General features: G+C 43.4%; 1 protein-coding gene across 1 annotated transcript in view; it reads right to left on the bottom strand.

Moving 5' to 3' along the window:
• Nucleotides 1-18,069, bottom strand: part of c22h8orf34 (chromosome 22 C8orf34 homolog) — a 58,275-nt gene extending 40,206 nt beyond the window's left edge. Inside the window, exons 1-6 of the mRNA XM_078291458.1 lie at nt 18,001-18,069; nt 5,011-5,155; nt 4,662-4,793; nt 2,081-2,200; nt 1,761-1,789; nt 637-800 (exon numbers count right to left, since the gene is read on the bottom strand). Of these exons, the coding sequence (XP_078147584.1) occupies nt 637-800; nt 1,761-1,789; nt 2,081-2,200; nt 4,662-4,793; nt 5,011-5,155; nt 18,001-18,069 (659 nt within the window). The remainder of the gene's footprint in view (nt 1-636; nt 801-1,760; nt 1,790-2,080; nt 2,201-4,661; nt 4,794-5,010; nt 5,156-18,000) is intronic.
• Nucleotides 18,070-18,638: the final 569 nt, after the last annotated feature.

Raw genomic sequence — 18,638 nt, 5'->3', positions numbered from 1 at the left:
TTAAGACTGTGTGTATGTCAGCTCAGGCCTGCGCATGATTTATGATTTTATATCCGATCCTCTTCTAATTAGTCGCATCAGCAGCGGCCTTGCATGTGAGCACACAGACAAAGACACACACACACATGCACTCACACACACACACACACACACACACACAATAACATCTGGGAAGGAACTAGCAGAGGTGTTGAGCTGTTTGGCACCTGGATATAGTTTTGCCAACATATGAAGTTTAAAAAAGGTGGATTCCTGAGAGGGCAAGAAATGATATATAACAGCTGAGCACATGACGCACATCCATTGTCAAAGACGGACCTTTTTAAATAACAAGCACAAAATTCCTTTGGCCTTGAGCACACTAAAATGAGGTTAGCTTTAATTCAAAATTCGGTTGAAGCAGTATCATGGCAAACATGTTTGATCGTGCCTTTGAAATGGGATTATCAAACTCATTCAGATGGGCATTCCTCAGGCAGCGGGAGCTACAGTTAGAAGTCTACCTCTTCATTTTGAAGGAACCTACTTTAGGTTTTGGAGGTTTCTTAAGGTTTCCTGACTCAAAATGACTCACACATTCACATGCACACACACGCACACATAACTACACCAATCTAAAACCCCTACATGACCCACCTGCCGGCGGGGCTGCTGTCTCCGCTGCCCCACACTTCGGTCTTGGCCCGGGGGACGGGGGGCTGCAGCATCTCAGCAGCCAGCGGGTCTGGGTCCTCTTCTTCCCGACCAACCCACTCCCCCACCACCCGAGGGCGCAGCACTGAGTTATAACCTCCCAAGTTCTAAAAGAGAGAGGGAACGAGTAAGAGACAGGGAGAAAAAACAACAGGCAGAAAGATAGAGAATCACGTCAAAAAAGAGATGGGAGAAATGTGGGTGTAGTGAGTGGACTGCAATAAAACTTTAACTCAACACTGCAATATATCATCACTTTCAAATCTAAAAAAACAACACTCTACAGCTGGCAACGGAGTTATAACAAAGACTACTTTATGTAGCTTCTTCACAGTGACAATTGCTTCTGTTCTTAGGAAGAAAATGGAGTTTTGAGAAGCAACACAGTATTGTCTGGGACCTGTCTCCCTCCCAAAGCCAGCCAGCACACGTTCACAACCCAGCTCAAAGCAAAAAGGCATAGGATACGTCTGCTTCTCTTTAACTAAATCCAGGATGGTACTAAATTCAATTGTCTATGCATGATCGGAGCAGGTGTTTAGTATTCATCCTCTGTCCCATCCTGAAGAAAAGGAGGAAAATCTCCGGGCTGGGAGCCAAGGACGTGGACATGTACTGCAGCACCGAGCAAAAAAGTGAAGTCCCTGTCAAAACATATGCCGTGTATCTCATCCAGACCCATCGTCTCTAAATCACTTCCCGCATCTCCAGCATGGGCAGCTATCACACTATTGTGTCGAGAGACAATTGGGGCCAGGTGGGGACAAAGCCGGAGCGCAGACAACGCTTTGCCTGGTAAGATGCACAAGCGGCGAGGGGGAGAGGAAGATGGAGGACATGCTTATTGAAGTATCGCACTCGCACATCACTCCCATGAGATAGCAGTTCGTCATCAGACAAAGAGCTGCGCTGCTCTGTCAACCAAGTGAAAGTTATGAAACATGGCTTTTATTTGATGTAGCATGAGCGATGCCGCGGAGTGATAAGTGACAGGAACCATATTTCCACATAACTGCAGTGTCAGTGTATATGAATTTAATAAAGAGTCCAGGACGGTCAATATCTACCTGGTCGAGCTCATCAGAGATGGCAATGCCTGCGGAGGAGAGAAGAGAATGGTTTAAAGCGCAGGGAAGCATCTAACTGCCCACTATCAGATGTTGCTGTTGAAAATCGCAGCTTACAATTCTTTGCAGCTTAGTGGTAAGCTTGTAAGATTAGGCGCTCGATCCGCTTTCTTCTCAGGATTTACAGTGGCATTTACAGAAAGGGCTCGGGTTTAGAGCCCACGATTTAGTACTGTATATGTTAAGATGTATTAAACACTCCGTATGGTGTAAAGACTGAGTTTTATAAGCGTGCACTACACTGTGCTGCAGCCACTCACTACGTGACAGGTTTTCCAGGGCCTTTCCCAGTTTCTTGCTCTCCTGCAAGATGTGGTTGAGCTCATCAAAGTCCCGGCTCTCCCTCCAGTCCCAGGACGGGTACTCGATTGACCGCGGCACTGAACATCACAAACATAAACATAAACAAAAGCACAAATATACAATTTCTGTCAGATCTTCTGCAAGCACCACAGGTCAACCTTATTTGAATTTTCTGAAAACAACCACAGAATACAACTCTGAGCAAACATTTTGAAAATAACAACTGAGAAAACAAGCATAATCTGATCTGTAAACTGTGCAGCTTGTACAGCAAAAGGATGCCATTTTGATGCTTTGCTTTGCATTTTGATGTTTGTTTGTCCAAACAGGACTTAGTGAATTACTGCAGGATGGAGTGGAACGCAATCGCTTGCGGAAAAGTCAATGTGTCTCTTCCAGAAGCACAGCGCTCACTGGCCAGTGGCCAGGGGACAGTGTCTATCATTCTGTTTGATTAACTTTTCAAAATAGCTCAAACAGGAGCAGGAAATGACCCACATAGTGTATGACATCCTACCCACGTCCTCTAGCAGTGTCCCTCAGCCTCTACATGATGGTTAATTCATGAATTGGAGGATACAGACATTATTTATAGAGGGAGGGAGAGATATATCCTCTTATAGGAATGGGATTGCTTGTACTTCATCCATATCTAACGTTCTTATGCTCCAACATAGCTGAATTTGAATAAAACATAGAAAGCCACTGGGTAGTGATGAGACACCAAACAAATGTACTAGCTGTCTTTTCAACCACTGGCCACAACGTCTGCACATGTTGATTAGAATACACTGCGAAGGATTTTAGACGAAATTGTATGCACGTTTGAATTATACATGTATGATATATGATGGCAGGTGAAGAGCTAAAACGTCACACTTCTGTTTGCATTCACACACACACACTCAAGCATACACACACACTCATTACCGACTATATTGACAGCTCTGCTGCTGCAGTCTGCCATCCTCTACCCTCTGCTAGCCTGAGTAAGCCGCTTGGCTTTGTAACGTCCATAAACAGAGAGCAAATATCTCTGCCAAATACAGACTGGAGAAAAAGTCTTTCATTACTAGCAGCGAGGAGTTTGTCTGTGTCCTCTAGCTGCATGGCTCTGTGTTGTGGTGCTGCTGCACAGTGCTGTGCAGTAGCTTAATAGCTTAGATTAAGGGTTAAGGATTCAATTCCCACTGGGGCCACCCATTAAAGCATCAATCAAGTGGAACCGAGGGCAAAGCACATTAAACCATTACCATACTGTACACAGATCTGTCTGGGTGCCATGGAAGAGCCTAATGTCTCCATACAATGGCAAGGGATTCATTTTCATCAGCAGATTAGCCTGCAGAACTTCCATGAATCTACAACAGCTGCTGTATTGCTCCTACTGTACAACATTGATGAGAGGCAGTTCTTTTCCTTTACATTTTTCATGAGCTCTGCACGCATAAATACCTATGTATGTATTTTTAATGGGACATGACTTGAAATCTAGCTTTGAAGCCTTCTTGTTTTGAATCAATCTATCTGACATTACAGAGGGGGCACCAGGAGCTCTGTTAACATGCTCCTCACTTAAGTACCTCTCTATTCGCTATGTGTCTCGCTCTTACTTTTTGTGCTCGTTCTCTTTTTCTCGCTACACACACTCATCCCGACAACCATTTCCTCTTGATTGTGAGCAATGCTCTAACCACAGCCTAAAATAGACTTGGTCTGGCAGAGACAGAGTACAATGTTGAATTATTGAAGTGGTCTCTGCCTCTGTGACTATCTGCCTGCTACCCATTTGACCTAACCTCATAGTCTCCAGCGTCATCCTTCACTTTTCCTTCATAGCTATAGTAATTTACCACAGAAAGCACCTTAAACTACAACAGTAACCTCCAGAAAAATATCCCCAACCTGCATCTATCCTGCATTAACTGTGGGAATTTGGTGTTTTGTGTAATAGTGCAGCAGCAGCGCAGCAAGTGTCTCTCTGCATTGGCCTCCTCTCCTCTGCAGGGCTTAGGGAGGGCCACCACTGGAAGGAGGGCACTGGACTACACACTGTGACTAACTTTAATTAGATATAATTATATCAAATTAAAAATAGAGATTAAAGTCAATGGGGCGTGTAATTAGGATACAACAGGTATCAAAACTGTGCCGCCTTATTTTAGAAATTGCAGGGGCATGCATGAGGTAGAGGGTGTAAGATGCAGTGCAGTTTATACAGACTCAGTATCCTTTATTGGAACTTGCATTGACAACTATTCAACTACCAGCTGTTTCTGAGTCACAAGCATGGAGGTTTTCTGAGAGAAAAACAGCAGCAGTCACTTCACTTCAGTTAGTGGCTGCATGGCAAACCAGGATTGTCACCATTTTTTTCTTTTTCTTTGTTATTATTTTAATTTTGTTGCACATTCTCTTTGTGTTTTCATTTCGTTTTTGTTGTAAATTTGCATTCTTCGGTTGAATTTCTGTCCCGGCATCCTGGAGGGACTCGTGAACTTTGCTGAGAAGTGCTGATGGCTCAAAAACGAAACTCACAGGACTTGGACTCTGGTGAAGGAGGGGAGATACTAGAGACAGCCAGGTCACTCTTGGATTTCTTCGGTTTCTTCGGGTGAATTTGCCACGGCTTCTCATAGTTCCTGTTCTCCCTTCGAGTGTTTTTGCTTTCTGTTGGGAGAGACAGTCAGAGTTGCAATATTACTGTTCATCATGTCCTGTTGAGCAAATTCTAGAAAGTACAAAGGCAGCTCAAGTTTCTTCCAAAACTCCATTCCCTCTCTCCCTGCCATGTGTTGTGTGTGTGTGTGTGTGTGTGTGGGTTGAGTATGTACAGTATATAAATGCAAATGCCTATTTCTGCATGTGTGTGTGTGTGTGTACCCACCTGTAGAGCTCTGCGCCCACAGTGCAGCGGAGCCCGACAGCGTTCTCTGCAGCTTGCCTGGGCTGCCTTGCTTGGTCTGCAGGTGATCAATGAGAAAAGGGATTGGATGGTCTGGAGTCTCAGTTATCAATTTGGTCATCAACTCCTACAGGAGCAGAGCAAAGCAGAGAGCAGTCAGATGAACAGACAGACAGACAGAGGGGACAGGGGGCAAGGACAGGAGACAGCAGGGTGGTGCAGTGAGCAGGGAGAGTGGAAATATCCATCCTGCTGAAGTGTCTCTGAGCAACACACTGTATCCCTACCAGCATCACAAGCACTGTTTTGTAGCTGACCTCCCTGTGGAGGTAAGCAAAAAATACCCTACAGATAAAGTATCACTTATTGAACAAACGTTTAGTTTCATATTCAGTCTTAAAATCAAATTTTTCATTAAACAAATTAGGAATTCTGACAATGGGGTGAGATAATTCCACTTGTTTCCAATGTAGTTTCAGGAATTTGCTCGAAGCAAGTGTCAATATCCAGGAAAAATGGCAAAACAAATCACACTTGATACAAGGAAAAACTTGAAGTGAGTGAAATGATCTCACCCCCATTGGCAGATTTTTTTCACTTGTTTTAGGAAGAATAAGATTTTAATACTCATACTAGAATCTAATGAGGATGGATATTGTTGCGGAGGAGGGAGTGTGTGTGGATGTGAAAGGTAAAGTGGTGGGAATGTTTATTAGACTGCGTGGAGGTGGCATGAAACAGAGAGAGAGAGAGAGAGAGAGAGAGAGAGAGAGAGAGAGAGAGAGAGAGAGAGTGAGTTACTGTAGAGGAAATGCTCTTGGGAGGGATTGACAAGGACTGATGGAGTGGAGGACAGTTGAACAGGAGAGAGAAAAAGTGATGCAGGAAGAAGAAAAGAGGAAAAAGAGGGAAAGCAGACAGAGAGACACAGTAACAGGTGCTGAGGGTAGAGGTCGCATCTCACTCTGCGGGCTAATTTAGGAGCCGTCAAATGCATGATGGGAATTCGGCATCGGATGTGCCAATCATGTCATGCCTAATCATATCCTCTCTACACCAAGCCAACGCACTCATAAATATGAATATGAGCATTGGCATTTCAATGAAGACTTGTCAATAACACACAAGGCAAAAAGAGGAATTTAATGAAAAGGAAAAGAAGTACACTACCAGCAAATCTATCTTTGAGCAATAGAGCAGTAATGTTTTCCTTGTTGGCTTTATTATAGCTGTAGGGGAAACAATTATCACTGTGCCCACCGCCCCTCCGAAGCCTAATTATGCGTTTAGTTCTAGAAAAGTGAAGGGTGGATATGACTGGGTACTCTGTACTGTGTGTGTGTGTGTGTGTGTGTGTGTATGTGTTGGCAGGGTATGGTATGGGACTGAACTCTGGTTGACTGCTTTTTGCCAGCCAGATTAGCTGAGGCTACATCAGGACAACTACTGCAGAGGGGCTCAACCAAAGCTGAGTAAGCCATCAATGGACCACAATGACTTGGCAGTACTGTATGTATACAGTGTGTGTGTGCGTGTGTGTGTGTGTACTGTATGCTTGTGTGTGATGAGCGAGTGCATATGCATGATTATGTGCAACATAACAACATTGTGTAGCCCTATGCCATGTGGTGGCTGGTGTGCATGTTCTTATCCACATGCTCATTTACATGCATGTTTGTGTGTGTGTGTGTGTGTGTCGAGGGGGTTGGGAGTCACAGGGAGGCAGCCTGTGCATATAATAACTGGCTTGCCCTGGCTGTGCTTTGTGTGTGCTCTACAGCCGCTCTGACAGCAAACAGCATGTGAATGGACAAACTGGCCGGTTTTAGCCTGCTATATTAGGGTGGGCTGGTAGAAATAATAGGTGGGCAACTTGGGCGGTAGGTAGCCCAGAGGTTAGAGAAGCAGACTAGTAGTCCGAAGGTTGCCGGTTCAAATCCCTGGCCAGATAGCACAAAAATCTGGCAAAATGACAGCTGGCAACCGGAGGGTTGTCAGAGTCAAGATCAGATGCAAGCTCCTGCCATCGTGCCCTCAGGCTCTCCAGCTTACGGCTGTGTGTTTGTGTATGGGGTGTTTAGATGGGTTAAATGCAGAAGATTAATTTCCCCATGGGGATTAATAAAGTAGTATTTTATTCTATTCTAATTTATAAAGAACAATTTGAAGCAGGGAAATTGGGAGGTAGTGAAGCAGCATTTCTAAGTTTGCTGCTACCCTATGATTTGAGTCAGTGGAGGGCAGATTGATTTACCCTAAAATAATCCAAATTTTAACATAATCAACTCCATAACATTTCTTTTCATTGGATGAGCTTAGTTCTCAAATAAAATTAAAACCTAATCAAGTGAGACTTCTCACCATAGCCAATATTTACAAAACTAATTATATCTTTAAAAAGGTAGTAGTATGGTATCTGTTAGTGTGTGGAACAATAGTAATCACCGATTGGTGGGGAACTATTCTCTGCTGCTGGGGGCGGGACTTTGGGTAGGGGTCTGGCAGACACAGATCATTCTCCTCAGTCTGTCCTTCTCCCTTCATCAAATAAATTTGAGTTGATGCAAATGGACTGCTGATGGAAATTCGCTAGTAGCTAAATCTGGTGCAAAGCATCTCCTCTCTCTGAGATTACTGTTTTTGTACATGATCCCTTACTTATATTACTTATATATATATATATATTATTTTATTTCATTTATTTATTTCATTATCTATTTTATTCTATTAACTAATATTGTTATTCACATAATTTTTTGTTAATTTCATTCCTTAACATTGTCTTTCATAATCGTAATTGTGCTTTGGCAACACATGTCAAATGTCATGCCAATAAAGCCTATTGAATTGAATTGAATTGAATTGAGAGAGAGAGAGAGAGAGAGAGAGAGAGAGAAAGAGTGAGAGAGAGAGAGAGAGAGAGAGAGAGAGAGAGAGAGAGAGAGAGAGCAGCGGTGGTCGAGCGAGCTAGAGAGTGAATGAAGAGAGGGAGCGGTGGTAGTGAGAAAGCCGGTGAATCATCAGAAATAAAACATTATTTTCTGATTGTTTCACAGCGGTTACGTTCTAAAGCACAAATAAACACGCCCACACCCCCGCACACCTCCGCACAACCCTGCGGGAAGTGCCGCAACGCCTGATTTGGTGTGAATACGGCCACACTGTGCAGCGGACGGGTCGCTTCAGAGCTCTGTGTGTTTGTGCCTGAACACGACGAGAAGGGGGGGTGGGCAGTGGGCTGTAGGCTGCCCACCCAATCAGAAGTTAGAAACGGTACTAGTATTTTCTGTGCTATTTTTCCATTGGCTGAACAAAAAAAAATGTTTTCTTAACTTTTGATTGGGTGGGCAAGACGCACGTTTGGGTGGGCTGAGCCCACCCCTGCCCATAGCTACTGCCGGCCTAAAGTGAAACACACTCTACCCTGCCTCTTGTGAAGTGATTAAACAATGATGATCTGGCATTGCTGACAAATCTCCATGTACGAGAACCCTATAAGAGAATATGCAGCACACTAGGATCTTAGTAAAGCCTTTCTTCACACAACTGCATTGGATCGCTGCGGCCCGTGCCTAACAATTATGAACCACTAACGATGCTGAGATGTAAAAGTTGTAATTACTGCTTAGTAGCTCCTGTGGGTAATTTAACTAACCTAGCAACAGGAGGTCTATAAATGAAGGTTGTAATTTGGTGGATTATTCAGGAAGCCAAACTAGCAGAGCTCTGTTAAAAACCCCAGGGTTTTCAAGTCGTAATAGTTTTTGTGGGGAAGGGAAGGATGTGCAAATTTTCATGGATCACTGCCGAGTGGTGTTTTTCATGATTGTGTTTCCCGGTGGAAACCACAAACACAGATGTGCAGAGAGAGTACTGGAGGCACAGGCTGGAGGCATGAGGCAAGCAGTGGCAAAATACACACACAGAAAGACAGATACTGTAAATGTGGCTGCATGTGCATGCTGCCCACGTCTGCACTGTACAGTACATGAACTCAGGTGTGCCAACATATATTGATTACACATACTGCAGAGTGTTGTGCACGCAGTGTGACACAAGCAACCGCATGAGCTAATGCAGCCTTGTACCTGCATGACTAACATTATACGAAGGCCGAGACACGGTAAGTAACAGATTCTACCATATCTGCACGGTAGATACGCATACATTACATAACTCACATATACCAGTAGAGCAAGGTAACTGTATTTGACATTTTCACTTACTATGGTAATGAGGTGCTTTAAATAACGCGTGTCCTGTTTCATAAGCCCATGCAGTTTGACTGGTAATCATATTTTCCTTGACAGTAACCATAGTCGGATGTAGACTCAAATTTGGGTCAACATCTCTATACACGAGTAGACGTTAATGCTATTTGGTTTGGATTGACTTTGATAGCATTTTTTTGTGTGTGTGTTTGTGCGCATGTGAGTGTGTGTAAGAGAAAGAGAGGGAAAGAGAGGGAAAGAGTTTCAGCCTCTGCATCTATATACTATAAGCAGGCCAACAGGTGGGGTGAGCAACTGCATGTTTGTACTGCAGATAAAGTGTCCATATCTGTTATCGGGCGAGATATCTCTCTGTGCCCCAGGCAGTTTGGTTTGCTGGCACTAATAGACAAGCTGTCAGCCAGCCAAGAGACACCCGTGTCCTTGGCAGCTCTCAAGGACTCCCTCCAGGGACAATGACAATCATGACATTCACACTGACGCTCCCTTTAGTCCCTGCATCCCTGCAACTTAAACAAACTCACAAAGTGGAAACCAGGGAGGAGCCACGGAAGCGAAGGAGGGAGGACAGCACACAGGGTGAGTTTTAAAGGTCCATACAAGTGTGATGGAGCGACGAACGGAGGGAGAAAGACACAAAGAGAGTGTGAAATAAAGAGGGAAAGGTGGAAAAAGAGCGAGAGTACGGAAACCAGGTTCAATCTCCGGTGACAGCAAGCAGCCACCCTGCTTAAGTGTCCTTATAAGCAAGACACTGAAGCCCCACCAGCTCCAGAGGTGCTGTTCTGCTGCTGACCCGGCACTCTAACCTTTCCATGGAGAGCGGCACGCAAAAAGACAAATTTCTCCTTTGGGGGATCAATGGAGTTTCACAAAAAAAGAAGGTGAGCACATGAAAGGTGGATTGGAAAAAAGAGACAACCTGAGTGGATACAACTACATAAGCTCTGTCGTTTCAGCGTCTTTACCTAAACCTTTTTTTCTCTTTTCTCTTTTTTCTCTTTTCTTTGTTGTCAACCTGAGAGCTGGCGCATTTCCACCTCAGCTGTTGCGCTCTCCTGGTGGTCTGTTTGAGCTATGGATGTCTAGATGAGAGGAGACACTGACTGAACCACCTGCACACAACGCTAACTCTGCACAAGCTGGCTAGCTATGATGTCTGTGTTCCTGAGAAGCAGCGCATCCATCCTCATGTCTACCGAGGCAATTACAGAAGAGACATCTGTGTGCGTTTATGCATTTATGCGTGTACGCGTACGTGTGTGAGTGTGTGTAGAGGATAGAGAGAGGAATGCTGCAGTAAACAGCAAGTGCACATTTACAATACATTTCAACTTCTTGGCTCCACTTGTGCCTGGTTCAAATCAGTGGCACGGCATATTCTGAAGTAAGAACTATCATTTTAGAAACTGCGCTGTGATCTGAGCTTCTGATCAGCTATAAAACATGACATTCTCCTCTCTCCATAACTTGTCCTTGAATAAAAAGTAACAAGCGAAGGAAAATTTAACGCAGCCCGAAGCTCTTTCAAGACCTCCGAGAGGACTCCCTGTCCCTGTCGCCCGTAACAGAGGCTAATGGCTGCCATTGATTTACCTGCTATTTATCAAGGCAATATGTGAAGACAAAGTCATATCACAGGGTGTTTGAGGTAAAGCCTCTGTGTCTGTCCAATGTGCTTCAAATACAGGAATAGGTCATTGTATTGAAAAAGCGAGGATGGTAGGAGTGGCCAAGTGAGCCAGTTTGGGTGGAGATGAGTAGAGAGAGATGAGAGAGAGAGAGAGAGAGAGAGAGGTGCCACTGGAAGGGATCCAGACCTTGAATCAGCGGGCAGACGAGAGGAGAGGAGATCATGCGGAAGAGGAGACCGTGGGAGAGGCAGTGTCACCTGACCAGACTGCTACTATCAGGTTACACTATCAGAACAGAAGAGATGCATTTATACACCCCGCTGATACACATGAGAAATAGATGCCCCCCTCACTGAAGTCAATTTCATCACATACACATGCTTCCACACTTTGCAGCTGCACAACTGTGGCCTGTTCCCCTTTGGTGGCATTTTGAGCATGAGTAAGAAGAGAACACTGGCTCCACCAATCAGAAGTCATGTTTTTACAGAAGAGCCAATTGCAGTGAATTATGGGCTGCTGCCTGATTTCAAACAATTAGATTAGCTAATGCAGGACAATGAAAACTGAAAACCCCAAATAGGATCATATATATTAGACTAATATATTCGTATTTAAAAAATTACATCGTGTTCATTGGGTCTGGCCCCCACTGCAACATTCCCCTGCACCATTGAAACTCGGCTTTCAAAGGCACACCTTCCTAATCCCTTTGTGGGCAAACAACACACACACACACACACACATTCATTAGCCACCAGTTGAATAAATATGGGGTAACTGTCAAGGTTCTCTGTATCAAATGATCAGCTCTCCCACACCACTAGCATGACTATCAATTACACACAGCAGTCAGCTACCGGAGTCCTTAGGCTGAAACAGGCCATGATAACTTCATTAGCATGCACACCAGCCACTGCAGTCTCTCTCTCTTCTTTCTGTTTCTCTTTCTCTCACAAATATGCTCACACCCCCTATCTGTCTCTCTACCTCTCTCCCCACACCTCACTTTCTACACTCTAAATCTTCCTCATCTCAGTCTTCTCCCATCTCACCGTCTGATCTCTCAGCTATCCTTTGCTTTCCCTCCTCTCCTCTCCCTGTACTCCCGCAGGACCATCCCGGCCTTAGGCTGTGTGTTCAGCTGCCTGTCTTGTAGTAATTACTCTAACTGTGCCTGAAGGGGAACCGTGTTAACCCTTGCATGACCAAATGTCTGTGCATTTCCATCATGTCAGGTCATTAAACTTGATAACACCATCACTGGGTTTAAACAAAAAGGGAAACTTTAAAAAAGGAAAAAATGGTGAAATAACACTACTTTAGATTGAGGGCATGGCTGTGTTTTCTAATTCAGAAGCCCAATATAATCAGGGGCATATTATGCCAATTACAAACTGCTTCCCTCTCCTCTGAATGCTGATAGTGTTGATTTCTAAATGTGAATTCTGACATCTTCCCTTGTTCCTCTGAGACAGTAAAAGATGAAAAGCCTGGTTTCAATTTCCACGCGGTGCCATAATGAATTACCAAGGGGAAATGCAATCATTCTCCTCAAAATTGATTTTATTGACATCTGGCATGCCTCCACAGCTTTTGATTTAATTTGCAAAGTAAGATTAGCGTGAGCATCTCTTTGTTTTGTTAGGCAAAAATATACTCCATGACAAACTAGGACAACAAGGCAGTGGTACTAATCATATTTGTTGCTCAATGACCACACTATGCTTAGTCATGATGAAGGTGTAAGGTGATGAGCCTGCCCATGTACCGAGCCCTCCAGCTCTCCAGTAGGATAAAAGTAGCTCACCTCCCTTATTGGGTCGATTGATAATCAGTGGTCAGCCTGAAGGTAATGAGAGGAGAAATATTCTCATGTTGTTTTGCCTTGAATAGCAGGGGGATGGGACAATAAACATGCATGAAATAAGAAAGCAACCCATGATAAAATTTATGTACATTCATCCAATGTGAGGGAGGCGTGACGATGGCAGACTAACCCTGTCAGAAAAAAACGTTTTCATGTGCAGTTATTGATATAATAAGTAACTCTGAGGGATTCTTTTGCATTACTGAACCTCTCTCCCTGTCCTGACTGGGCCGTGCATCTTCGGGGATAGCAGCAGAAATAAGTGAAATTCACAGAACCATAGAGGGGCTTCTATTGATCAAATAACCAATGACTATGACCAATCACACACACACACACCAAATTAACATAATTTCACTAGGAAAGAGAGCATACCGCTACTGGATACAGGCATAGCTCAAGCCCAATCTCACCAGCTCCAATAAATTACCTGCTAGGGAGCAGATCGATAGGTCAGGCCGTGTGTGTGTGTGTGTGTGTGTGTGTGTGTGTGTGTGTGTCTGGTCCTGCCTGACTGACTGACCTCTTTACTGGACTGGGGGGCTGAACCCCTGGAGACCCCGAGCACAGCAGATTAGAAACACTACACAGCCCAGCAGGCTGGAGGGGACAGGAAAGCATTGAATTACTTGAACCATTACAGTGTGGATGGATATACTGTTCCCCTGAGGATCCATAAGGCAAAGTCATTTAACTTTACTATAGTAAGGAGCAACAGCAATACTAGGAACAGTACAGAATACAGGAGTCCTTCAACACTGTAACAACGTTACTCATTTAAATTGTAAAACTATGTGCAGGGTGAAGCTTGCAATCAGCTTAAACACATTTTTTATATGTAGTAGCAGTTTTTATAAAGAACCAGCTATGATTCAAACCGTCCTAGAATGCAATCAAAGAGCTACACTTCAGGTACTGGATGAAATAGGCACCTACCTCTTCATAAAGAATAAAAACACACATCAGCTGGTAATCATCACATGCCCTGAGCTGAGACTGATACTCAGTTGAATATGGTTTGATTAGCAGAACCAAATTGAAGCTATTAAAGTCACTGCAGAAAAAGTCCAATTTCACCATGAAGAATTACACCAATTCTTCCCCAGAACAATGTTCTACAATCCAAGTTTAATTCAGCGAGATTTTATGCTCTACCCTACACTTACATGCTCCATCAGTTCATTGTTCATTGGAAGACGTGATTGACAGATCACAGCAGGGAGTACCATGAGAGCAGGTTTTATACTGTTTGCTGATGAGGGCAATGGCTGCTCCATTTTCACCTACCTGTTCCATTACAAAACTATTGATGTCAGTAGCCTGCGGCAAGAGACAAATACTCTGTGATGAAACACGGATGAAACGATGAGACAATTTCATTCATATGATTAAAGTAATCTCTTTGCCATGACAAATGCTAGGTAAAGGTGACTTTTACTATATGATATGGTAAGTAACATACTTAACATAGTACACTGTAGCTCTTTACCATGTAACATACAGAGCATAACAAAGGATCCTTAACTTAACATATGGCCTTTAATAAATGCTTTTCAAATGACATTTTTCAGATAGCCTATAACTAGTGCTGAAACGATTAGTCAATTAATCAATTAGTCAATCCACAGAAAATCAACCGATTATATTTTTGAAAATCCAAAGATTTGCTGGTTACAGCTTCACAAATGCTAATATTTGCTTGCTTTTCTCTGTTTGCTATCATTATAAAATGAATACTTTGGGGGGTTTTGGCTGCTGGTCAGACTAAGTAAGCAATTTTAAGCCATCACTTCAGGCTCTGTTAACATGATGGGCATTTGTCATTATTTTTGACATTTTGTAGACTAAATGATTAATCGACTCATCGAAAAAATAATAGATCGATTAATCGATTATGAAAATAATCATTAGTTGCAGCCCTATAACTACCATTCTTCATGCAACACAGCAAAAACGAAAGGGCACGCTGCACAGAAACTGCTAAGTGATTGGAAAAGAGTAGGTGTTTGAAAAGAATATCAATTTACCAAAACGGGCAAGTGGTTGAGTGTTATCTGGGGTGCAATTACTCCAATTATTATGAAAGGCTGCTTCACTTTTTGGAGGATATTCCGTCAGTGTTGACTCAGCTAGCTATCTCTGCAAAGCAACCATTTCATTAGCAAGGGGAAAAAATCAATTCTCCGGCAAATCATAAGCTGTGTCTCATCAGAGTGAGTAAATGAACCCCCGCTCCCCTTCGTTGTTACACAGACAGTTTAATACTGCAGCTGTGCTGGGTGTGTGGAAGAAGTGATTGTGCTTTGCAGATGAGTGTCAGAGAGAAAGAGAGAAAGAAGAGGTCGGGGTAAAGAAACGGCTTACACTGAGGTACTGTTTAGCACAATGTGCTGCAGCAAGCCCGGGCTATTAGTCTGCTATGGGGAGCTTGGGCAGGGAACTCTTCAGCATAACATACATACTGTAACAACAGTCTTGTACAAGGACACTCTTTTACATATATGTGCTACAAACATCTCTTGTACAGTTCATACTCACTGTGAGGGAGCTCTTCTACTTACACACTGCAAAAAGGCTCCTCAACACACATGCATTAAGGGAGCTCTTGTACTGACAAACTGCAAGGGTCTTTTACATATAATGCTGTCAAAGATGACCTCATTTTCAGTTCACATGGAAACCAGATCTGGAGGACCAATCCATTTATTCTTTGGGTTGAAATTATAACATATCCTTTATTGTCAAAACTATTGGTATTGCTTTATTGTAATTCATACAGTACACTTACAATGATTCCTTATTCCTTATTTCTTAACATTACTGGATTTGGTTCAGTTTACAGCCTATTTATTGTTGTTACTGTTTGTCATGTTGTTGTCCCTTTTATTTCTGTTAAGTCTCTTTTATATTGTTGCTGCTCCTTTGGTTTTTTGTAACCCAGGGTTTGAAAGGTGCTATAGAAATAAAGATTTGCAGACTTATTTGCTTACATTGTACTATTGTATTCAGAAATTGTTTTGTGTCCCTTTAAGACAGATATTTTGTGCTCAAGCGTTTTCTTTATGTCTGGATGACAATCATAACTTTCAGTTTGCTCTTTTTGCTTTTAGCTGAGCAGCAAAACAACTCTTAGACTGATTCTCTACTTCAGATCAAGACAGAAAATTACCAGCAGAATGCCGGCCTCTCTTTTGGATTCATCCTATAAAAAAAGCTTGCTTCTTTACAATCGCATGCACATGGATGGAGCTGTTTTGGGGCAACAAAGTAATGGACAAGTAGGTTTTTCAAGAGCTAAAACAGGGTAGCAGCTACATCATTTTCTCAGGAGGAGAGCAGGAGGAGACCCAGGGGACATTTCATATTCTCCTAGTGTACACATCTTTTTTACTCCCTATAAAAACTGTCATTTTCCTCTGCAAGGAGGTAGACTGTACAATGCAACCCCACAGTCTAAACAGTCTAAACAGGCAACAATGATCCACGTTCTTGTTGGTCAGAAGAAAAGGTCTGCCTGGTATGTTAAGGAGATACACCAGGGAAGAAATGCACAACACACTCACTAAAAGCTTTTCTATATAAGCTCATTGATCTTTGGAACAAAGGTCCTTTTGATCAGTATCACAAGCATCACCTTTATGTCACATAAACCACCTGCTTTAATCATCTCCAATAGCCACATAAAGAAAACACAATTTAATTGTGCACAGACCCCATCGCCCTTTCACCAACAATGAAGGAGACGCAAAGACAGAAGAGGTGAAGCAGAGAACAGAGAGAGGAGAGAGTTACACAGTGAGAGCAAGTGGAGAGAGAGAGAGAGAGAGAGAGACAGGTGGGAGAGGAAGATGGAGGGAGGAAAGACAAACAGAGAGGAAGGTGGAGGCAGAGACAGAGACACAGAGGACAATTTCTGCTGCTCTTCACTGGCTAACTGTGTATGTCAGCCATACGTCTCTGTCCATGGTGCTGAAACAATCCTCTGCTGCTCACACTGCTCTTAGGACTGTTTAACATGCAGTGTGTGTGTGTGTGTGTGTGTGTGTGTGTGTGTGTGTGTGTGCGTGTGTGTGTATGTGCTGCTACTAATGCATATAGCCAGTTGAACCAAAGAACTGACATGTCAGCACTTTGTCAAACACATGATGTGCATGTGAATATTGCTTTGCCATGCAAATAAACTCTCTCTCTCTCTCTCTCTCTCTCTCTCTCTCTCTCTCTCTCTCATATACACACACACACACACACACACACACACACACACACACACACACACTCACTCTGCCTCACAGTATCGTGCTAATATAGCTGTCTACCTAGTTGTCAGTCCTATTTAACTGACAATGACAGATGCACAGATCTGCTGTATCTCAGACAAAAAGCTGTTCAGCTGAATGTTTTTGTCTTCCTCTCCATCCTTAGTCTGGTTATGCTGCACACCTGTGCAGACTTGTTTCAACAAGAAATCCAACAGCAAACAAAGGATGAAGTCATGCCCTCCCCTGGGATGCCACACTGAGAATACACTGTGATGAACGGCTCCCTTGACAGACAGACGGGAGCGGGTACCTGGTTAGGCTCTGTGTCCTCTGTAGCATTTAGAAAAGAACACATTTTAAAGGCCAACCCTTCCGATATGAATGATAATTAGCTTCCTGAGTGGCCCTAACTTCAAGACACTGTAATGTTCTTGAGTCAGACAATGGCAGACTACCTCATGATCATTTGGAATGGAAATGGCAAAACGATGTCTGTACTGTAGTTTTAATCAAATCACCCATGTAAAGGCTAACCATGAGAATGGGAGAGAAAACACAGGAGCCCAGATTTCTTCCTGTATTTCTGTGCGACCTCAGCGTTCCTCGGTTTAAACCCTTTTAATCAGTACAGAGATTGTAGCGCACTGGGACGGTTCAGAAAGGTAACCAGCAAGCCCGCTCTCAAGGTTTGCAGACACCAGAGTGGATTCAAATAACTGGTTGGCTTTTTCAATTTTATCAGCCAAAAAATAGTGTCTGTCACAATTAACTGTGAGGCAGAGGGAGTATATGATCCAGTTCAATATACTGTATATCTTACTCTAGTGTGACCGCTCTCAATGCAGATGTGCGCGTAAAATTATGATTAAGCAAAACTAAAGATGAAAGACTGCAATGCAATATGTGATGCAAAGCAATGGTCCTTTAAATGAGCATCAAGAGTTTTTGAGAGTTCTCGGATTTATCTGTGCACTCACCTCAAACAAGGGTCCGATTTTATTTTTCTCCAGATACGACTGAATTCTTGACTGTTGTGGAGACGCCATGAAGAAACTGTTGTGCCTTGCAAGAATCTTTAACGGGATGAAATCATAAGGTGAGCCGGTGTCATTCGTTCTTCAAGACGGGTCTCGACGCCTAAAATGGAAAAACTGTCGCCAAGTAAAGCGAAACCACATTAAGTTGTATCGGGATGCGTCAAGTGCGGAGCAGGCACCTCGCAGCCTGGCTCATTGTGAGACTCAGCCCGGGACCATTCCCAGCTTGTCGCTCGCCTGGCTCTCTAGCGACAGCTTCCCTATAGAAGCCAATGGAAAAACAGCTCTTTGGCAAAGATTACAAATCTTGCGCTCATTGGCTGCAAGTATTATCAGCGCCTCCGCCCCTCCCATTTGTCCACAGGTCCTCCTGTATCAGATGCGATTATGCGCCTTTTTCTACATCTAGCCTGCACCAGACGTTTGCATGCCAATAAATTGAGAAACAAGACTTGCACTGTCAGTAATAAACGGGGGCGCAGTGCACTCTGCAAAGTTGTTTGTATCTTTTTTAAACTGAGTAATATTTCGCAAACGATGTGCAGACTAGCAGAGATGAGTCTGCTTTAAAAACAAAG

This window comes from Centroberyx gerrardi, chromosome 22 (assembly GCF_048128805.1).
Source record: "Centroberyx gerrardi isolate f3 chromosome 22, fCenGer3.hap1.cur.20231027, whole genome shotgun sequence".
Lineage (NCBI taxonomy): Eukaryota > Metazoa > Chordata > Actinopteri > Beryciformes > Berycidae > Centroberyx > Centroberyx gerrardi.
This window is presented reverse-complemented; position numbering and strand designations above follow the sequence as displayed.